This window comes from Schistocerca gregaria, chromosome X (assembly GCF_023897955.1).
Source record: "Schistocerca gregaria isolate iqSchGreg1 chromosome X, iqSchGreg1.2, whole genome shotgun sequence".
Taxonomy (NCBI): Eukaryota; Metazoa; Arthropoda; class Insecta; order Orthoptera; family Acrididae; genus Schistocerca; species Schistocerca gregaria.
Window position 1 is genome coordinate 696,479,814 of NC_064931.1, and position 24,428 is coordinate 696,504,241.

A 24,428-nucleotide genomic window follows, 5' to 3' on the forward strand; every position below is an offset into this window, starting at 1 on the left:
GCAACAATGAGCTGTCATTTGCAACTCATGAGTTGATGGATGGAAGTGTGAAGTAGCGTCAAAGTGTGGAATATATACTCTGTAAATTGAGTTTATGGCATGATGATCCACTTATATTTTTGTTGAATGTGACCTGCATGCATGACCAAGCTTCTGTACTTACAAACTTTTAAACCTCCTGTGTTACGAAGAAGAGATATATAGGAAACGTAATGTAAGATGTGGTGGATGTGAAGAAAGGAAAGTTGCTCCAAACACTGGATCAAGAGGCAGAGAAGGAGGGAAAAGTAATTTTTAACACCTCTTGCCCACCAAAGTCACCTATATAGAAGAAAAGTTCAGTTGGAGAACAGAGTGGGAGAGGAATGGGAACAGAGAAGCAAACTGTACAGACATTTGTTGTCAAATAGGATGAAACATCAGCAGTGGCCTTTAGATAACAACAATTACATTTATGTAACTGCGGCCGACTGTGCTGTTTTGTAACTTGGAAATATTGGCATTCTAATCATTACATGTGCTTAGTGTCTTCCATGGTAAATGTATGTTTTGGAATTGTTTGAATAAAATACACTGTCAGTGTGTTCAATGTGAATTACACACCTAAGCAATTTTCAACATGCTTAGCTAAGAAGACTCAGTTTATTGTTTTAAACACACTTCAAGAAAGGACAGAGTCACTGATTAATTAAATTATTAGACAGTCCAAATTTTATTGACTCGCTATGCGTGTCGGCACATGTTCTGCTCAGGTATAAGAAAATTGTAGTAAAACACTATTCTCAGCCTGGATTGGAATTTCCTTTTGTGCAGCTATTGAGGTAAACTACCCCACTTTAAAGCACCTGAAGGACTTTTCTTTCATTTCAGTGCATATATTACGTTTTATTGAGTGCTGTCAAACACAAAGAAAAGAGGGGGAATCAAAACACATTAATTTCAGTTGTGTTAGACAAAACTATTGTCCTGTCTATAAACAAACATGAATTGCTTAGAAATTTAATTATATTAATGAACCATCATTAGTTGTTTTTGTTTTCTTTGTTCAGCATTTGAAAGCAATACAGATGCAGATCCAGTCTTATATAACAAAGAAGACACTTATTCCAAATGACCACGTGTTGCAACAATTATTTGAGGAGCAGCAGAGAATTTTAGCAACTGGGATACTTGTTCCTACTATTCCTGGGCAACATGCACAAGGCTTGCAGTTTGTAAGTAAAGTTGTAATATGTTTAGCTGTAGTGCTCTGCCCCACCACCCCTTGCCCTGCCCTCCACCTCCCCCTGCTGCCCCTCCCCCATCTCTCTCTCTCTCTCTCTCTCTCTCTCTCTCTCTCTCTCTCACACACACACACACACACACACACACACACACACACACACACACACACACACACACACACACCCAATAGTGAGGAAAGAATAAACGTCTTTTATTTCCATCAATGATGAATGATAAAACTTTGGTCCTTAAACTACTACTTTTAGTTTGCACTGCCCATCTTGAGATCTGTTTTATAACATATCGTAATACAGTATGAAAAAGCCACTATGACATAATTATATTAGGATTTTTTAGGACATGTTATAAAACGAAGATCATTGACGGAAATAAAATAGATTTGTTCTACACTTCCTGGATCACTGGTTTAATCTGCGACTATGTCACAGCGTGTGGTAATCAACGAAGTGGTTATTGCAAGCAATCCTGTAGGTGTAGGTGTACTAACTTCAAATGAAATGACTCCACAGGCAGACAACTAGTTACAGAAAGTTTCATTGCATGAAGGTTGGGGTATAATAAAAAGTTATTTCTCAATATCCTTTAGGTCACTATATGTGGCATCTGTCTGCTTTATACCTTCCAGTACCACAGTCACTCATTTCAGGCTAGGTGCTTTCCAAGTAAGCTTTGAAAGTCTTTTGAGACAGGTTGAACGTGTATTTAAATCTCTTTTCTCTCATAAAACCCATTTTTACAAAAAATTTTAAGACTTTCGTGGCCACTTGTTGACAAACTGCCTATTGGCTTCTGTCTCGGGTTCTTCAGCCAACGTTAATCTAATGATTTTACTAACGTTTCGCCAGCACGAGTGGCTGGCATTGTCAGAACTTCACCCTCCATTGCTGGTGGTGAACTGGAGCCAAGCTCACAGCCTCAGATTATATGTACCTGGTTCGCCAACGTCCGAGGGCTTCTCCACGGTCATTTCTGGTGCGGTTCTCCTCTTGCTACCTGCGACGGGCATTCGCTGCAGTACGGGAAGCCAGGATCCGTTTACCTTAAGACTTTCCTCCTCTTTTTTTTTTTTTTTTTAACTGTTCGTTTGTTTTTTTATTTCTACAGATTCTCTGAACAAGTGCGTGTGATAGTGCTGCTCTACAGCCAGAACTTTCATGTCGGCAAATTTTATTACGTGGTCGGTCTCATGCAGTGTGTGCTCTGCCATGACCAATTTCTCCACCTGTCCCAACGTGCAATATCGCTTATGTTTTTTGATCTTGGTGTTGATTGATCGTCCAGTCATTCCGACATAAACTTTTCTGCTCCTCAGAACAACTTTCCAGGTGTTGCATTTCGCATCTGAGGTGCTGTGGCTCACATATTCGTCTTGCTCGCGTTACGAGCGAATTAATCATGCCTTTCTTCGGGCTTGGGTGGTGGTTTGCTAGTTTGTGCAGGTATCGGTCCGTGTGTGTCGGTTTTCGATACACGCTGTGTCCCAGGTTTTCGCCATCCCTTGTGACCAGCACACTTGGGACACAGCATCTTCGAAAACTGACACACACGGACCGGCACAAACTATCAAACCACCACCCAAGCCAGAAAAGAGGCATGATTAATAAACGCTCGTAATGCGAGCAGGACGAATATGTGAGCCGCAGCACCTCAGACGCGAAATGCAACATCTGGAAAGTGTTCTGAGAAGCAATGGGTACCACAAGTTATATTAGAAGTGTAACAGAGCCAAACGCTCGGCGAAGTAAGGAATCAGAAAAAGAAATGTCGAGTACGGCCTTTCTGTCATACATTCCCAGAGTGATGGACAGAATCTGCCGAATATTGTGCAAACACGGCGTAAAGATGATTTTCAAACCAACAAGGAAGATCAAAGAGTGTCTTAGTTTGGCAAAGGAGAAAAGGGACCCACTTGTAATGTCGAGAATATACCGTATACCATGCACATGCAGAAAAGTTTGTCAGAATGACTGGATGATCAATCAACACCAGGATAAAAAAAAAAAAAAAAAAAGGCGATATTGCACGTTGGGACAGGTGGAGAAATTGGCCGTGGCAGAGCACACACTGAGTGAGACCGACCACATAATAAAATTCGCCGACACGGAAGTTCTGGCTGTAGAGCAGCACTATCACACGCACTTGTTCAGAGAAGCTGTAGAAATACAAAAACACACGAACAGATCCAAAAAGAAAGAGAAAGCCTTAAGGTAAACGGATCCTGGCTTCCCGTACTGCCGCGAACGACTGTCGCAGGTAGCAAGAGGAGAACCACACCAGAAATGACAGTGGAGAAGCCTTAGGACATTGGCGCGCCAGGTACATATAGTCTGCGACCGCGAGCTCGGATCCAGTTCACCACCGGAAATGGAGGGTGAAGCTTTGACAATGTCAGCCACTCGTGCTGGCGAAACGTCAGTAAAGCCCATTTTTATTACATGTTGAAACCTTACAAAAATAATTTTAAGTTCTCCACTTAAAAGTTAAATTCAGAGCATTCTTATGTAATTTAAAAGTGTTCTTACATAATTTCCCTGAATTATAGAATGTAATTTATGCAATGATTTCTCAGCCAGTACTTGGTCAATTTCCTCTCCTACCCTATTGATTAGGGAGGTGCACTGTGCTTCATGTGCAACAGTCTCGTTTTAAATTTGAAAACCAAATCTGAAGAAAACAAAATTAATTTCAGAGCATTGTTATTATTTGTGAAATTTATACAGAAATTATTGGCTCGTAGACAGATATTAATTCTTCTTATTACATAGCGAGTGCAATGTAATAGTGCTAATAGTGAGATGCAGGCACCTCTTTCATTACTGAGAGAAACCATAACCTGTGAGAATGCTACTTGTGGTGTGGTTGAAGCAGTTACTGCCTAACCAAATGTTGAGTAGACTTCACTGCCAGCTGTTTGTTCTGTGAACATTTGAGTGAAAACTGACAAGTTAAAGATGATGTCCCCACTACTAAGTTCATTTAATTGTATAGATTGGCACAAAAAAAAAGACACTGGTGTTACTAATAACTAGTTCACAATAGATCTCTAATGATGATGTAAGTGGATACGAGGTGGGTTATTGATGAAGGGAATAATTTGATGCTGTCTTAGTTTGCACTGCTGACAAGTGTTTCATTTCTTTGCGCTGACATACCTCTCCAAAATTGTGTACCAGTGGCAGTGTCATTTCTTGATGTGGTTATTACGTTGTTCTTTCTCCATTAAAACGTTGATTTTATATGTGCAACATTTTCCCCCCAAATTGAAGATAATTTCCAACAGAACCCTCACCAGGCACATTATTGGATACATAGGTTAGAGATCATTGTAATCTATATCTATGTAAGGAGTTTTCAATAAGTAATGCAACACATTTTTTCTCTGAAAGCAGGCTGGTTTTATTCAGTATTCCTTTACACCATGCTGTCCCCTACTCTTTGCCTACAATTTTTCAACGTAATCTCTGTTCAGGGCAATGGCCTTACACTACCTTTCTGAGAGGGCCTGTATGCCCTCATTGTACCACTCTACCAGTTGACATCAGAGCTAACATCTTGCTGCATGAATAACGTCCCCATCATATGTGTATTGTTTCCTGCAATGTGCACCCTTCATTGGGTGTAAAAGATGGCAGTCATAAGGTGGCTGTAGGGTGAATGAGGAAGAACAGTCCAGTGAAGTTTTGTGGGCTACTCCTAGGAGCTAAGACTTGTGTGAGGCCTTGCATTGTCATAGTGAAGGAGAAAAATCATTGACATTTTTGTGACTGTGAACACGATGCAGTCATCTCTTGAATTTCTGGAGGATAGCGCAATACACTGCAGCATTGATTGATGCACCATGGAGGAGGACAACAAACAGAATAACCCTTCAGAGTCCCAGAAGACTGTCTTCATGACTTCACCAGCTGAGGGTGTGGCTTTCAACATTTTCTTCGGAGGAGAGGTGGTGTAGCGTCACTCCACGGATTTCCGTTTTGTTTCCAGTTCGTAGTGATAAACCCATGTTTCATCACCTGTGACAATGTTTGAAACAAATCATAATAATCAGACTTGTAACATGCAAGGAATTCCGCACAGATGCTTCTTTGTTGCTTTTTATGGTCGTCAGTTAGGAAGTGAAGAGCCCAGCGGGCACAAAACTTTGAGTGGATGAGTGTGTCAGCACTATCAACAGTGACGTCCAGTTCAGCAATAAGGCATTTAGATGTGATCCATTGATCACCTCATATGAGAGTCTCCGCATGTTACAACGTTACAGGAGTCCCAGCTGTGTGTGGGTGGGCAGTGCGTGAGAGATCGGTAGATTTGCACAAACTTGTTTTGATGATGACAGGCACCTCACCCAACAATTCACCGTGCTTTTGTCCTCTCCTAGGTCTCCGTACACATTTTGCAAACACTAATGAATATCCGTGATGCTCTGGTTTTCCACCAAAACAAACTCGGTGACAGCTGTTTGCTTGGAATGCAGCTCCATTATACCGTAGATGCCATTTTGAAGGCTCCATGTAGCGCTGCCACGTATGGGTCCTAGGCTACATATTTAATATACAGCCTGATTCAATTGCCCCAACAAATGTCATTTTATGCAGCCACAATGTTATGTCTGGCCTTTGAAAACCACATGTAAAATTTTCATATTTTCTCACTTTGTATGCACTAACTATGAGTTCTGCAGAAGAAATGAACACGATCTTTTTGTAGGAAATTTAATGTGTTTGAATGTTGTTGTGGGATATGTTTCCTCTGGAGGCCACAGTTTTAGAGTTATTAAAGAAAAATGCATAAAAGTGACCTTCAAATGCATCTCCAACCCCACACTCATCCCTCATCAATCATGATTTCTAGTATGTTGTTCGTGGCACTCCTTCCTACCAGTGTCCAAGAATTTTTGAACTGCACAAACCATTCCCGTATTCAACCTTTTTTTTGGTCGCTATTGATTGGGTTCTTACACCACAAGCATAGTCGACTATTTCATTAACATTATTTATTTAACTGTGCCCGTGACAGTAATGAAATAAAAATGACTTTTGTGAACGTTGCACTGAAACTAATTATGTTGACTGTTTGATCTAAACTTAAACCCTACAAGCACAGCAGTTTCATGGTCAGTAGGCCTGATGACTATAATGTTGTAATTGTTTATTTTATGCTGTTAAAATTTACAAAATTGTTAGGTAAAAATTATGCAAACATTAATTTTACAGTTTGTAAGTGCTCAACTTTTGCGAAAACTATGGTGTCTAGCAAAAATGTATCCCAGTATAGTTACATGTAAATGCGTATACAACAATAACACTACAGTATAAAAACAAGTCATTGTTACTAAAAATCTTGAAAAGTTCTTGTGCATAGTTTTAATCCTGCAAATGGGTAGCATTAAAACCTTTTCAGACGATTCAGATTTTGTAGTAGTATTCTAATCATAAGCTATAAAAACTACTTTGCTATTTTCTGTTAAAACCAACTGCAAGCAAGAAAAATAAACAGCACATTTTTGTATATACAATATTGTTTAAAATTGTATAGAAATAGGAATAATATATTTGGAAGAAACCATTTGTCTAATGGCTTAAATGCCCTGATATTATAGTTAAAACTTACTGTGAAAAACTTAAAGAAACAGCACATTTTCACATCACAGCATTTTCTTTCTTGCAGTCAGTATTAATGGAATACCTGCAAATTGTTGTTTAAAAAAATGTGTTGCCTATGTCAGTTTGAATTTTTATTAGAGGACGTATGCAATATTTTTGGTAAAAATCTAAAGTTCTTGACCAACTTAATTCAAATTTCACTCACTTCACTAATAAACATTTGAACAGATGTAGAGTAAATATTCTCTCTCTCTCTCTCTCTCTCTCTCTCTCTCTCTCTCTCTCTCTCTCTCTCTCTCTATTGCACAGTGAACTTCAAATTTTTATGCATTACTCCAATAAACATGTGGATGGACGTAGGATGTACACTACATAATCAGAAGTATTCAGACACTCCCAAAAACGTAAGTTTTTCATATTAGTTGCAGTGTGCTGCCAGCTACTGCATGTCAGCTACCTCAGTAGTCATTAGACATAGTGAGAGAGCAGAATGGGATGCTCCACAGAACTCACGGACGTCGAACGTGGTCAGGTGATTCGGTGTCACTTGTCATATGTCTGTATGTGCGATCTGCACACTCCAAACACCCCTAGGTCCACTGTTTCCGACGTGGTAGTGAAGTGGAAACGTGAAGGGACACTTACAGCACAAAAGTGTACAGGCCACCTTCGTCTGTTGACTGACAGAGACTGCCAATAGTTGAAAAGGGTCATGATGTGTAATAGCGCACATCTATCCAGAGCATCAAACAGGAATTCCAAACTGCATCAGGATCCACTGCAAGTACTATGACAGTCAAGTGGGATGTGAGAGAACTTGGCTTCCATGGTTGAGCAGCCGCTCATAATCTACACATCACGCCGGTAAATGCCAAACGACACCTCGCTTTGTGTAAGGAGCGTAAAAATTGGACGATTGAACAGTGGGAAATTTGGAGTGACAAATCACGGTACACAATGTGGTGATCAAATGGCAGGGTGTAGATATGGGGAACGCCCGGTGAACGTCATCTGCCAGCTTGTTTAGTGCCAACAGTAAAATTTGGACGTGGCGATGTTATAGTGTGGTCATGTTTTTCATGGAGGGTGCTTGCACTTCTTGTGTGTGTGTGTGTGTGTGTGTGTGTGTGTGTGCGTGTGTGCGTGTGTGCGTGCGTGTGTGCGTGTGTGTTTTTTTTAATAACATGGCACTATCACAGCACTGGCCTACATTGATGTTTTAAGCACCTTCTTGCTTCCCACTGTTGAAGAGCAATTCGGGGATGGCAATTGAATCTTTCAACACGATCGAACACCTGTTCATAATGCACGGCCTGTGGTGAAGTAGTTACACGACAATAACATGCCTGTAATGGACCTGGCTGCACAAAGTCCTGACCTGAATCCTGTAGAAACCTTTGGAATGTTTTGGAATGCCGACTTGGTGCCTGGCCTCACCGACTGACATCGATACCTCTCCTCAGTGCAGCACTCCATGAAGAATGGGCTGCCATTCCCCAAAAAACCTTCCAGCACCTGATTGAATGTATGTGTGCAAGAGTGGAAGCTGTCATCAAGGCTAAGGGTGGGCCAACCCCGTATTGAATTCCAGCATTACCAATCGAGGGCACCACGAAATTGTAAGTCGTTTTCAGCCACGTGTCCGAATACTTTTGATCACGTAGTGTATATAGAGATAAGGGTTAATGTTGTTACCAAAGAGCTTGAGAAGTTCTTAACTGATTAATTCAGATTTTTCACGATACACTTGTGAATGTTTCAGATGAGTATATGCCGCCTATTTTTTAATATAAGTGTAATATGTAAAGGAGAAATGGTTTTAGCAAAAATCTGGCCATTCTTGACCAAGTTACTTCGAATTTTTACGTGATGCTCTAACAATAATTTATACTGACATAGGCTATATATATATATTTTTTTTCTGTATCTACCTGGCTACTCTGCAAATAACAGTTAAGTGCCCAGCAGAGGGTTCATCGAACCATCTTCACACTAATTCTCTATTATTACATCCTCAAACAGTCTGCGGGAAAAAAGAATTTTTGTGCCAGCTCAGAGTTCCCTCGTTTCATTCCGGTGATCTTTTTTCTGTATGTAGGTCAGCATAAACAAAATATTTTCACAATCAGAGGAGAAAGGTGGTGATCAAAATTTCATGAGAAGATCCCACCACAACAAGAAATGCCTTTCTTTTAATGGTGTCCACCGCATATCTTATATTGTGTCCGTGATGCTCTCTCTCCCCTATTTCTCGATAATACAAAATGTGCTGCCCGTCAGTGAACTTTCTCAATGTACACCGTTAATCTTATCTGGTGAGGTTGCCGTACAGTGCAGCAGTATTCCAAAAGAGGAAGAACAGGCTTAGTGTGGACACTCTCTTTAGTAGATATGTAGAATCCTTCTAAGTGTTCTGCCAGTAAAGCAGTCTTCAGTTAACCTTCCCCACAATATTTTCTGCATTTTCTTTCCAATTTAAGTTGTTTGTAATTGTAATTCCTGGGTATTTAGCAGTCATGTGGATGACCCCACACTTTTCAGTATTTAGGGTCAATTGCCAATTTTCTCTTCATAGGGATATCTTATCTAAAACATTTTGCAATTGATTTTGATCTTCTAATGACTTTACTAGACGATAAATGACAGCATCGTCTGCAAACGACGTAAAATGGCTGCACAGATAGTCTCCTAAATCATTTATATAGATAAGGAACAGGAGAGGGCATATAACACTGCTTCAGGGAATGCCGGAAGTCACTTCCGTTTTACTCAACGTTAGTTACTACAAACTGTGACCTCTCCAAGAGAAAATGACAGTTTGCTGGTTTTCTTTTAATGCCAACTGCAAGAAGGAAAATGCTGTCCTGTGAAAATGTGGTTTCATTAACTTTTTAACAGTCTGTTTTAACTGCGATAGCAGGGCCTTTAACCATTAGACAAATGGTTTCTCGCAGATATATTCTTCCTCTTTGTATACAGTTTGAAACAGAATTGTACTGCTTTGTTTTCTTCCCCTCAGTTGGTTTTAACAGAGAATAAGAAAGTAGTTTTTATGACTTACTGGCTTACGATCACAGCACAGTTATGAAATCTGAATCATCTGAAATGTTTTAATACTACACATTCGCAGACTAAAACTGTGAAAAATCTTGTCATTGAAGCTACTATCTTCGCAGATCCAGCAGCTGGAGAGGTCTCTCTTGTATCCCGTACATCAGCAATACCAACAATTTTCTCATTCATTTTAACGCTTGAGCAGGTGACCTTGTGTGTAAAGTGTGCCAACTACAAACTGTTGTTTTGCAATGTCATTTCACAATTGTGAGCCCACACCTATTCCTTAATTATTGCTTCGGCTAACACAGTGATAAATTCTGTTATTGTACGCCCGAGTGAGCAGTAGTAATGTAAAATAAACGGCAAACTATGTGAGAGAAGATTTACGATCTGTGCGAGAAAATGACTGGGGTTACAAGCTGACAGCCCAATTCCACAACGAGATAATTAGTAAGTGATTGAGTAGTTTTTTGTGACAACTGCGCCATTTAGTGTTTCGAGTGGGTCATTACTAGGCAGTAACACGTGTCCATGCCAAAAGAGTGATATAGTGGAAATTTATTTCATTATTTTTAAATTAAACAGTGTTTTAGTTCACATTATGTAAGTTTATTTTACCACTGTTTAACTAAAGTAAGATTAAACTGTAATTTTGATCCTACATATTTATCTCGGTAACAAAGATGGCCATTCTTTATACACGCACACCGTGTGCCACGCGCGCACTCGTGTCGTGAAAAATGAGGTGCCCACTCGAGGGTTAAGAGATTTTTAACTCCTGATTGAGGTTTCATTTTTGATAACAGTAAATGGGGCACGAGTTCGGAGAGAGTGTGGAAGAGGAGATGGACAGAGGGGAAGGGAAGGAGGAAATGATCATAGATGGGGGAGGGGGGGGGAGATGGACAGAAAGGAAGGGGAGGACATGGACTGAAACGAACGGAGGAGGAAATTGACAGAGGGGAGGAGGAGGAGGTTACACAGAGAGAGAGAGAGAGAGAGAGAGTGAGAGAGAGAGAGAGAGAGAAGGGGGAGGAGTAGAAGTTACGACGCACATCCGATTCCCATACTTATTTAGCAATTGTGAAGCGTTGCCAGGTTTTCTAGTTACTGTAATATTTACTTCAGATTTTAACATAATAATAAATGTCTTTACGGGCCTAAGATATATATATTTTTTGAAACAACATTGTACAGGTTTTCTGTTAAAAATGACTGTAAGAAAGAAAATCCTCTGTTATGTTGTGTGTAAAAATGTGTGGCTTTGTTTTCTTTCTCAAAGACAGTTTTAGGTTTGATAGCAGGATATTTAAATCATTAGTAGAATTTTTCTCCCATATATGTTCCTTCTTCATATGTATTATTCTAAACAAAAATTGGGTATACAACTGTGTGCTATTACGTTTTCTTCCTTGCAGTCAGTTTTAATAGAAAACAGGGAAGTTGCATTTGTGGCTTGTCAGCTTATTATTAGAATACTACTGCAGAATGTGAATTGGCCAAAATTTTGTTACCCTACCCACTTGCTGATTAAAAATACGCAAAATACCATAATTGAAACTACTACTCTTACAGACCCAGTAGCAGGAGATCTCTCTCATACCCTGTATACCAATGATGCTAATGGATTTACCCACTCATTAAAGCGACATAAATTCCCAATCGAGGTTTCACTCACAGTAACAATAAACGAGACTCGAGGTCAGAAGGAGGGGGAAGAGAATATGGACAGGGAAAAGGGGGGGTGACCATAAGGGAGAGGGAGGAGGAGAACCTGAACCAACAGTACACAAGTAGCTAATGTATTTAACAACCATTTCTTTAAGTGTAGATGAAAATAATTTATGAGAATAGTTCAAAAGAAAAAGCCAAGTAGTACATGGAAGGGTCGGTTTTGAGAAATCTTAAATTAATTTTCACCTGATAACCTCTTGTGACATAAGGAACACCATTAAATCAGTAAAAAATGTATGATCTGTTGGACTAGTTTACATCTCTAACAAGGTATTAAAACAATGTGGAGCAGTTGCAGGTTATGTTGTGAGTCACATATGCAATGCATCACTAACTCAATGCATTTTCCAAACACATTAAAATATGCCATTTTTGAGGCTCTTTACAAAAAAGGGGACACCACAGATGTCAATAATTACTGTATCTTTGCTTACGGCATCTGTATCCAAGCTTATGACATTTTCAGAAACCGTCGAGAAAGTAACGTTCTCGAGAGTGGTTAGCCGTCTCGACAGTAGTGTGATACTTAGTAAATAGCAATTTGAATTTCAAAAGTGCTGTTTCTCTGAGACAGGAATATACAGTTTTACTGTCCACATAATAGTCTTTAAATACTAAAATGTCACTGATGGGAATTTTCTGTGACTTATCCAAAGCATTTGACTGTGTGAACCGTGACATTATGTTACAGAAATTGCAATTCTGTGGTATAAATGGACCAACATATGAATGATTTAAGTCATATCTAAAGAACAGGAAGCAAAAAGTTTCTTCATAAGGTTTAAGCGATTTAAGGAAGTTTGCCACTTCGTTGCCAAATTTAAAGGGACGCAAAATCTCGGAGATTGGCCATCTTGTACAGGAGCTTGAAATTTAGCACAGTGCAACATGCTTATAATAGCTTCCGCGACAAAACTTTGTATCGAAACCTGGCAGAAAATCCGAAGAGATTCTGATCGTATGTGAAGTATGCTAGCAGTGAGACACGATTGGTGCCTTATCTGCATGGCAGCAGTGGAAGTACTATTGATGACAGTGCTGCCATAGCAGAGTTACTAAATGCAGCCTTCCAAAATTCCTTCACAGGAGGAGATGAAGTAAGTATGCCAGAATTCGAATCGAGATCAGCTGCTGACGTGAGTAACGTAGAAGTAGATATCCTCAGAGTTGTGAAGCAACTTAAGTCACTTAACAAAAGCAAGTCTTTTGGTCCAGACTGTATACAGGTTAGGTTACTTTTACAGTATGCCGATACCATAGCTCCATACTTGACAATCACATATGACTGTCCGCTTAACGAAAGATCAGTACCTGAAGACTGGAAAGTTGTGGAGTTCACACCGATATTCGAGAAAGGTAGTGGGAGTAATCCACTAAATTATAGGCCCGTATCATTAATGTTGATATGTGGCAGGATTTTGGAACATATATATTACGTTCGAACATTAAGAATTACCTCAAAGAAAATGGTTAATTGACACACAGTCAACATGAATATAGAAAACATCGTTCTTGTGAAACGCAACTAGCTCTTTACTCACATGAAGTGTTGTGTACTACTGATGAGGGATTTTAAATTGGTTCCATATTTCTAGGTTTGTTGAAGGCTTGTATCGCACAAGCAGCTTGTAGTGAAATTGCATACTTATGAAATATTGTCTCAGTTATGTGACTGGATTTTTGATTTTCTGTCAGGGAGGTCACGGTTTCTAATAATTGATGGAAAGTCAATGAGTAAAACAGAAATGATTTCTGCCATTCCTCCAAGGTAATGTTATAGGCCCTCTGCTGTTTCCCATCTATATAAATGATTTAAAAGGCAATCTGAGCAGCTGTCTTAGGTTGTTTGCAGATGATGCTGTCATTTATTGACTAGTAAAGAAGATGAAAAAAAAATGGCAAAATGATTTAAAAAAGATATGTGTATGGTGCAAAAATTGGCAGTTGACCCTAAATAACGAAAAATGTGAGGTCATCCACATGAATCCATTAACTTTGGTTACATGATAAAACAGTCAAATCTAAAGGCCATAAATTCAACTAAATACCTAGGAATTACAATTAAAAACAACTTAAATTGAAGGGAACACACAGAAAATGTTGTGGGGAAGGCTAACCAATGACTGCATTTTATTGACAGGACACTTAGAAAATGTAACAGATCTACTAAAGGGACTGCCTACACTATGCTTGTCCATCCTATTATAGAATACTGATGTGTGATGTGGGATCCTTACCAAATAGAATTGACAGAGTACATTGAGAAAGTTCAAAGAAGGGCAGCATGTTTTGTATTATCACAAAACAGAGGGGAGTGTGTCACTGAAATGATAAAGGATTTCGGGTGGACATCATTAAAGCAAAGGCATTTTTCACTGTGGCGGAATCTTCTCATGAAATTTCAATAACCAACTTTCTCCACCGAATGCAAAAATATTTTGTTGATGCCAAATCGCAATAATACAATAAGGGAAATAAGAGCTCACACCAAAAGATATAGGTGTTCGTTTTTTCTGCACTCTGTACAAGATTGGAATAATAAGAGAATTATTGTGATGGTGGTTCGATGAAGCTTCTGCCAGGCAGTTAAATGTGATTTGCAGAGTATCCATGTAGATCTAGATGTAGAAGTAGATATAACTGGGCGAAATTACATTGGGTGTTCCACAAGGTTCAATCATGGGTCCCCTTCTGTACTTGATATACGTGAATGACTGACCTCCCTTCTTATCTGAAACAAGAAGCTAAATTGCCACTGTTTGCTGATGATACAAGCACCATTATTAAACCAGTAAAACAGGCTCCAATTGAAAATGATGCAAATAATGTCTTTGAAAAAGTTATTGGTTTTATGTGAATGGGCTTGCTCTGAACTTTGAAAAAACACAGTACATCCCATTTTCTGCTGCAAGTAGTACAGTTCCTTCAATAAATATAACACATCATAAGAAGTCAGTAGCCACCGGTGTAGAGCATATTAAATTTTTGGGTATGCATATAGATGAGAATCTTAATTAGAAAATTCATATTTTGTAGCTCCTGAAGTGTCTAGGTTCAGCAACTTTTGCAATCAGAATAATTGCGAATTTTGAGGATATAGAAATTAGTAAGCTAACATACTTGCATACCCTTGTTGTATGATATCATACGGAATAATAAGTTGTGGCAACTCAAGAAATAGGCAAAAAGTATTCACTGTTCAAAAGAAAGTGGTTAGAATAATTTGTGGGGCTCATAGTCGCACATCGTGTAGGCATCTGTTTAAAAGGTTAGGAATTCTTAGAACAGCCTCACAGGATTTTTTTTTAGTAATGAAATTAGGTCTCAAGAACATGGACCAGTTTAAAAACAGCTGTGATATTAATGATTATAATACCATAAGAAAGAAAACTTACACTATCCTCTACTTAACCTATTTTTGCCACAAAAAGGGCTAATATATGATGCTGTAAAACTTTTCGATAAATTACCATATGAAATAAAATGTCAGATAGCAGTAATAGTTTAAAAAACAAATTTAAATCAGATCTCCTTGACAACTCGTTCTATACCACAAATGAATTCTTGAATAGGACTAAATAAATCTATAAGTATAATATATGCATTTTGTGCCATTTAAAGGACTGGAGTAGGTAATAAATTTTTTTTTTTTGTTTATGGTGAATTGTGAATTTCTGTCTCCAGTAAAATTGTTTTATTCATCTCTGTAAATTGTCCTCACACTCAGGTTTAGTTGTGGGAATAATTTCCAAGGGAGAAAAGCTACATATGCAAAAAAAATTGTGTAGTTGTCTTCCTTAATTTTCATATATTTATAAAAATGGGAGCGTATATTTTACAATAATAATAATATTTTGTTTGGCTTAAGGGCCTGGTGTAAGTCTTTCAGTTGTACGCCACTCAGGCGAATTGCAAGTTTCTAACCTGCCCTGGTAATCCTACCTGCCTATAGTTCAACATAGAATCTGAACCCCATCTCATTCCTAGTGAATCTTCACATAGTTTAGAGGAGAAGATAGACAGAGAAAAGTCTGTTGTCTGAATAGGATTCCATCCCTTGACCTTTCGATTTCCTGACACTCGTTTCATCACAGTAACACCAGGCCTGACTGTATTTTCTAATAAGACGGTGTAGTGTTGAACACTGTTTATATATCAAATCAGGGCTGTTATGTATTTGCAAGAAATGGCATGACGTGGGGTTTCAATAATTTTCTGGTTGTGATGACAAGGGTAAAGTCGTCTGTTCTCATGTAGGTTTTCTTGCTTTTGTGAATGACTGATGCAAGTGTTAGGTTTCTGATTTTGCAAGAGCCTGATTAATGGTGTGTGTGATTTGTGCCAGATATTAGTAGATGTATAAAATTCGTCAGTCAGTTGGTAACCTTTTAATATTGAACTTTTATATCAGTAAAAAAAGGGATTTGGTTTATAAAACAGCAATGCCTTGCATGCTTACATGTTTAGAACCAATCCAAAGATTTGAATTATTGCAAGATACTTTGTGTAAGATGAAGATGAGAATAAATGTCATGCTCAGGATGTGTTTCACAAATTCTAAGTGGAAACTGCATCACCAGCTAAATCAACAGCTTTTTACTTTCTGCAACTATGAAATTATTTTTAAAATAAACCTCTTACTAGCACAAGAAGTCACATTTTGTCAGATGTGGGAGGCATGTGATAATATCATTTTTTCAGTACTGCATGAGGGCTATCTTCACACAGCATACTCTTCAGGCCAAGGAGAAAGGGTAGTTAGCCACTTGCCAAAATGAGAGTTTTTCGTGTGTCGAAAAGTCGGTCTCCCAAAGGTTCTTGTTATTGTAGTGTATTACTTGAACAGTGTATCTCCATGGAAAACGTTAGAAAATTGCTTTCTCAAGCTGCATTGCTAGCAGTCCAGTCCATTACAGAAGAATATTCTGTAATCACGGAGTTTTCTCACAATTTAGGGACAAGTGAAGTAAAAGTCTTGATTGTCATCCAGCTATACAACTTTTGTTCAGTCATTGTGAATCAGCCAAGTTTAAATAAGAGTGAGAGTTTGACATGTCTTTAGTTGCAGATATTTTCAAATTTACAACTCTTAGAACCACCATTGCCCTTGCTACATATATACAGTTTTTTGTCTTGGTACTGTAGATTGATACTGTAGGCAGCTAGACTTTATGTGTTATGAGTGAATGTATTTTATGAGGACTGGGGCTAATATCAGATTGCTATCTTAATTTCCAAAGAGTTTAATGCTTTTTATTGTATGCCAATCATCCCACCTAGTTGTATTGTGTTATGGCAGGGCATGGGAGTAAACTTACATATTGGAGGAGGGCATTTCAAGTTCCGATCTGGACATCCAGGTTTAGGATTTCCACACTTTCACTAAATCTTGTGAGGGACTACCAGGATGGTTCCTGTGAAAGGGCAAGGACAAAACCAATTTCTCTGTCCTATCCATACCAAACGCGGGCATGTGCCTTGCTACTAATGACCTTGATATCAGTGGGACGTTAAACTGCAATCTTCGTACCTTTTAAGTCACCGATGCTTGCAGTTTAATTCTTAATGACATTTATTGTGCATTAGTTTTTGTTGTAGCTGTTGAAACACACACATTATTCTGTATTAAATGTAAAAGAGGAATTGTCAGACAGGAACAATTCAAATTAATGGCTTGCAAACTTGTAATTGTTATGAAACTTCCTGGCAGATTAAAACTGTGTGCTCGACCGAGACTCGAACTCGGGACCTTTGCCTTTCGCAGGCAAGTGCTCTACCATCTGAGCTACCGAAGCACGACTCACACCCGGTGCTCACAGCTTTACTTCTGCCAGTATCTTGTCTCCTACCTTCCAAACTTTACAGAAGCTCTCCTGCGAACCTTGCAGAACTAGCACTCCTGAAAGAAAGGATACTGCAGAGACATGGTTTAGCCACAGCCTGGGGGATGTTTCCAGAATGAGATTTTCACTCAGCAGCGGAGTGTGCGCTGGTATGAAACTTCCTGGCAGATTAAAACTGTGTGCCCGACCGAGACTCGGACTCGGGACCTTTGCCTTTCACCGGCAAGTGCTCTACCATCTGAGCTACCAAATGAAAAGCAGATGTTGTATTCTGAGAGACAGATCACATTAATTTATCAGATATACTTCAACAGATGGATTCGCATTGTCATCAGAGTACAGAAGTTAACTATATACATCTGATGAAGGGTTGCTTCTTTGGGAACTAGAAAATGAAAGCGGAAAAAAATGTGTGGGGATGGCCCAGTCGGCTGTGTTGGGAATACTCGTAGAATGAGGGGAATGGTAACTGGATGTAAAATTAGAATAAAATCCTGTGCACTATATCTGTCACATTCTTCAATTTCTCTTGTAGTTCCTAACGAAGAAGCTTGTGGCTCCAAAATTTACTGATTATTTGATTCATGTAACTTGTTCAGTTGCTACAGTTTGTCCACAGTAACTGGAACTGTATTGGTGTTTCATGCTCTGAATTACTATAAGCTGATGGTAAATTTCTTTTGGTGTCTACAATTTGACCAGTGGATGACATCCTGGGAATTTTTGGTATTTAAGATGTTAAATATGTATGTGTGGGCTATTCATGTGTGTTACAAATTAACACAACGATGTACCTAAAAGAGTTTATTGACGAACAGTCTTTGATCTTTGATTGTTGTGCCAGAAAGTTGGCTTCTGGACTTTTATCCATAAATAGATTTTACATTTTCTGCTACTGTTATGCAACATTGTTTAGTATAACCTTGACAAAAAGTGCTGACGTCAGTTATGAAACATTAAATTACTACTTTAAATAAAGGAAGAGTGAAAATTATTTAGGATACCATAATTTATTACACTGTCTTCATCATAGCAACTCATTATGGTTTCTTGGAAAATATGGTGTGTATGTAAATGAAACCACAAGCAAGACACATATGTAGCCTATTCATAGAGTAGTGACAGGTGAGGTGGTGCAATGGTTAGCGCACTTGACTCACATTGGAGAGACCAGTGGTTTAAATCTCCTTCCAGCCATTCATGTTTAGGTTTCCCTACTTTTCCTAAATCTCTTATGACAAATAGGGCTCCTTTAAAAATTACCCAGCCATTTTCCTTCTACATCCTTTACCCAATCTAAACTTGTTTCCATCTGAAAGGAACTTGTAAATGACAGGTTGTTACACTTTAATTTTCCTTTCTTCCTTCTTTCCTTCCTTGTTTCCTTTTGCTACTCTGCTGCTCTTGTATTTACAATCCTTATCAAGCACTCATAACTGGACAAACTCAGGCAAATCTGTTAGGACTGTGACGGGTCAGTATAGCTCATCTGACAGTGTGACTGAGATGCTCAGGAAACTAATATAAAAATATCTCGAAGAAGGAGACATCATTAGGGTAAATTTAAAAAACTGATATTCGAGTAGGACTGTGCTACAGTTGTGTTGTTTACATAGCATTACTTGTGTTAGAATCGTGAGAATAAAATTAGTGATTAGGATATCTACTGAGACTATTGACAATCATTTTCCCATTGCTCTATGTGCAAATGGAATAGGATAGAAAGTTTATAATGTTCGTATGAGGTAACCCCTGTGATGCACTATATAGTGACTTGCAGAATACACATGTAAAGGAAGATATATAAATTCACATGCAGGCTTTCCTGTCAGTGTGCATGCGCGTGCCCCCCCCCCCCCCCCCCCCCCCCCCCCACACACACACACACACACACACACACACACACACACACACACACACACACACACACACACACACACACACACACACACACACACACACACACAGGGGGGGGGGGGGGAGAGAGAGAGAGAGGGGGGGGGGGCTGAGCACACACAAAAATTCTTTTATAGGGAAGAATGTTAGAAAAGTGACATACTGTGGTAATGACTGCAAAATTCACATTGTGGTTGTGCCAGATCATAAGCAGTGTTAAGTTTGCATTCATATTATATACTTATTTATTTTCATTTCCTTTTATTCAGCTCTCTACCCTATCCCTTCTCTGCCAATGAATGATGATTTTGAACAAAGATGTAATAGTTACAGACAGCTAAAACAGCCGTGGAGCAATTTATCAGTCTTTATTCTGCAAGCAAGTAGTGTAGCAAGAGTGGAATTGTTTAGCAATTAAATACATTGCAGTCTGAATAGGATACAGTTGTCTACATCAACATCTACATCAGTACTTCACTAGCCACGGCAGAGTGAGTGATGGAGGGTACCCTGTATCACTACTAATCATTTCCTTTCCTGTTCCACTCGCAGACAGAGTGTGGGGGAAAACAAGTGTCTATAAGTCTTCATATGACTCCTAATTTCTCGTATCTTATCTTCATGGTCCTTATGTGCAATGTATGTTGGCAGCAGTAGAATCATTCAGCTTCAAATCCCAGGTCTCTTTTATTTTCTCAACAGTGTTTTTTGAAAGGAACGTCGCCTTCCCTCCAGGGATTTACATTTGAGTTGCCGAAGCATCTCCGTAACGCTTACATATTGTTCAAACCTACCAGTAACAAATCTAGCAGCCACCTCTGAATTGCTTCAACGTCTTCCTTCAGTCCAAACTGGTATGAATCCCAAACACCCAAGAATAGGTTGCACCAACGTCCTATATGCGGTTTCCTTTATGGATGAACCGATTTTTCCTAAATTTTCTTCCAATAAAATTAAGCTGACCATTTGCCTTCTCTACCACAGTTCTCAAATGCTCATTTCATCTCGTATCGCTTTGCAATGCTATGCCCACATATTTGAACGACTTCACTGTGTCAAACAGAACACAAGCAATACTGTATCAGAACATTACAGGTTTGATCTTTCTACTCGTCTGCATTAATTAAAATTTTTCCACATTCAAGGCTAGCTGCCAGTCGTAAAACCAACTGGAAATTTTGTCTAAGTCATCTTGTATCTTCCTACCATCACTCGACTTCAACACCTTACTGTGTACCACGGCATCATCAGCAAACAACTGCAGATTGCTGCCCACACTGTCTGCCAAATCATTTACGTATGTAAAGAACAGCAAAGGTTATATCACATTTACGTGGAGAGCTCTCCTGACGACATCGTTGTCTTTTGATGAACGCTCACCATCGAGGACAACATACTGGGTTCTATTACTCAAGGAGCCATCGAGCCACTGGCACATCTGTGAACTTATTCCATATGCTCGTACCTTTGTTAACAGCCTGCAATGGGGCACCATGTCAAATGCTTTCCGGAAATCTAGAACTATGCAATCTGCCTCTTGCCCTTCATCAATGATTCGTAGTATATCATGTGAGAAAAGGGCAAGCTGTGATACACATGAGTGATGCTTTCTAAAGCTCTACTGATTTGTGTACATAAGCTTCTCAGTCTCTCAGAAAGTTTGTTATATTTGAACTGAGAATATGTTCAATGATTCTGCAGCAAACGGAAGTTAGGGATATTGGTCTGTAATTTTGAGTGTTTGTTCTTTTATCCTTCTTATATACTGGAGTCACCTGCACCTTTTCCTAGTCATTTGGGACTTTGTGCTGGGGAGAGATTCATGATAAATGCAAGCTAGGTAAGGAGCCAATGCCGTAGAGTACTTTTTGTAAAATCGAACTGGGATTCCGTTCAGACCAGGTGATTTACTTTCAAAGCTTGCAGTTGTTTCTTTACACCAGGGATAGTTATTACTGTGTTACCCATACAGGAGTCGGTCCAATGGTCAAATGATGGTAAATTTTTACAATTCTCGTGTGTGAACGATTTCTGGAATGTGAAATTTAAAACTTCGTCTTTCGTTTTCTTATCTTCAACTACCACACCAGATTGATCAACAAAGGACTGAATGGAAGCCTTAGACCCACTTCAGGTGTGAGAGTGGTAGTTGATGTATGCTTCGCACATAGATCTTTTTACAGATGCCTGAATCTCTACTAACATTTGCTTATTATCATTTGTGCATTACCTTTTGAACAGTGTGTGCAACAGCTTCCACTTCCTCGGTATTCTTCAAATTTCATTATTAAACAATGGTGGGTCTTTTCCATCCACTTAATAGGCACACAACTCTCCAGACTACAATTTAGTTTGCTTAAACTTTGACCATAAAACCTCTACATCCGTATGAGGGATACACTTTTCCAGAAATATAATACAAAATGTTTTTGAACTTAACATGTTACTTTAAAATAAAGATCAACTATAGGAAATAGCGTAAATTTACATCTACATACATACTCCACAAATCAACGTACAGTGCATGGCAATGGTACCTTGTACCAATACTAGTCATTTCCTCTACTATTCCACTCGTAAATAGAGCTAGGGAAAAACTACTGTTTCAAAGACCCTGTAAGAGCCCTACTTTCTCACATCTTATTGTCATAGTCCTAACGTGAAATGTACGTTGGTGGCAGGAGAATTGTATGCAGTCAGCCTCGAATGCCAGTTCGCTAAATCTGTGCAATAGTGCCTAGCTTGAGGAGCATTGTCATCCCTTCAGGGATTCTAATTTGAGTTCATGAAACATATCCATAATACTTCCGAATTGATACAATGTCTTCCTTAAAACTGACATGGTGGGCTCTCAAACACTTGTACAGTACGGAACAGGGTGTCGCACCAGCTCTCTGTATGCCGCCTGGATATTTAATCGAAGTGACTGTGTCAAGCTACACCCTGCTATCCTGTATCAAATGTCACAGGACTATTTTTCTTACTCGTCTGTGCATTAACCTACATTTTTCTAAATTTAAAGCAAGCTACCATTCACCACACTAACTAGAAATTTTGTCTAAGTCATCTCGTGAATTTCTGCTGTCACTCAATGACAATATTTTTCCATTCATCACAGCATTGTCAGCAAACAGCATCAAGTTGCCGCTCACTCTGTCCATCTGGTCATTTATGTATACAGAGAATAAAAGTGGTCTTATCACACTTCCGGGGGGGCAGTGTGGTACCATGCTTTCTGGAAATGTAGTAATATGGAATCTGCCTGTTGCCTTCCGTCTGTGGTTTGTTGGATATCATATGAGAAAATGGGAAGCTGAGTTCAAGGAAATTTAATATATTCAGACACAGAATGTGTTCAAGAATTCTGCTCCAAATCATTGTTATGGATATTGGTCTGTAATTGTGCGTGTCAGTTATTTTACCTTTCTATGTAGAGGAGTCACTGAGAGAGTCATAATAAGTGTAGGCTAAGGGACCAGTGCCATAGAATACCCTTTGTAAAATCAAATTTGGATTACTTCTGCACCTGGTGGCTTACACTGATCAGCTGGAACATTATGACCTGGAGGCTCAACACAAGCATTTTAGAAACTGCATGGCTAGTCAGGTGTTTGAGGAATGCTGTGTTTGACTGTTTTTAGCATGTGATGAAACCAAAGTGAAACCACGTCCAGACATCCTGGGGTTGGGCGGCAGACCATCATTACGTATGTCTGGTGTTGTAGGCAGGGCAGACTGTTAAAACAGGACAGGCAGTGAACTGTGGCGGAACTAACATCAGACTTTAATGCTGGGCAAAGTGCGAGTGTCTGAACAAACATTGCACCAAATGCTCCTAACGAAGGGAATCCTCAGACAATGACTCACGCATGTGGCAATGTTAACATCAAGACATCAGCAACTACAACTCAATTGAGCATATGACCATTCACACTGGACATTGGCACAGTGGCGGAGTGTTGTACAGTCTGATGAATCCTGATACATAATGCCAATGGGACAGTGCGAATCCGTTGTCATCCAGGGGAATAGCTCCGTGACACATGAGGGACAGAGACAACCTAGCGGCGGCTCCATTAAGCTCTGGGGAACATTCATGTTGGAATCTGTGGGTCGAGTGGAGCTCGTGCAAGGCACCATGACGGGCAAGGAGTATCATACACTGATTACAGACGACGTACACCTTTTCATGGCGATCATGTTTCCCAACAGCAGTAGCATTTTTCTGCAAGATAATGTGCCATGTCACAAGACCAGGAGTGTGATGAAGTGTTTTGAGGAACACAGTGGCGAGCTCCAGTTGGTGTGCTGACACTCCAGATCTGAACCCGATCTAACAGGTCTGGGATGTGGTTGAACGTGGCATCAAAGCTCATCACCCCCCTCTCCCTGGAATTTATAGGGATTAGGTGACTTGTACATGCAGATGCACCAACTCCCTCCAGCAACCTATTGACGTCTCATTGCTTCCATGCCAAGACGCAGCGCCGTTGTTATCCATATCAAAGGTGGACATACAGCTATTAAGTAGGTGGTCATAATGTTATGGATGATCAGTGTATTTGTTTTCAACTCTTTCAGTTGCTTCTCTGTGCTACAGATGTCAGTTTCTATGTACTCCCTGCAGTGGTTTGTATGACAGTCAAACAATGGTACATTTTACGATCCTCTCGGGTTAATGATTTCTCGAATGTAAAATTTAAAAGTTCAGCTTTCCTTTTGCTCTCATCTATTACCATCCCAAACTGGTCGACAAGTGACTGGATAGATACATTTGACCCACTTAGTGATTTTATGTATGACCAGAATTTTCTTGGATTATCAAAAAGATATTTTGCTAATGTATCTCGGTGAAGTTTTTGCTTGCTTCAGACATTGCTGTTCGTATACATGAACTGATTCCTGCTAACTTTTGCCTGTCAATATTTGTGTGCTCTTTTTTGAACCTATAGTGCAACCATCTCTGTTTACTCTGCATTTTCTGAATTTTTATTTATTAAGCAATGGAGGGCCCTTGCCCTCCTGACAGACACACAGAGTACACATTGGAATA

The 24,428-nt window shown here is 39.3% G+C and overlaps 1 protein-coding gene across 6 annotated transcripts in view; it reads left to right on the plus strand.

Moving 5' to 3' along the window:
- The window catches only part of LOC126299248 (serine-rich adhesin for platelets-like), a 423,889-nt gene that overhangs the window by 333,230 nt on the left and 66,231 nt on the right, over positions 1 to 24,428 (plus strand). For 5 of the 6 annotated variants that reach the window (XM_049991040.1, XM_049991044.1, XM_049991041.1 and 2 more), the window contains one exon: positions 1,050 to 1,214. The exons of the other annotated variant lie outside the window; for it this stretch is intronic. In XM_049991040.1, coding sequence (XP_049846997.1) covers positions 1,050 to 1,214 — 165 coding nt within the window. The remainder of the gene's footprint in view (positions 1 to 1,049; positions 1,215 to 24,428) is intronic. 6 annotated transcript variants of the gene reach the window in all.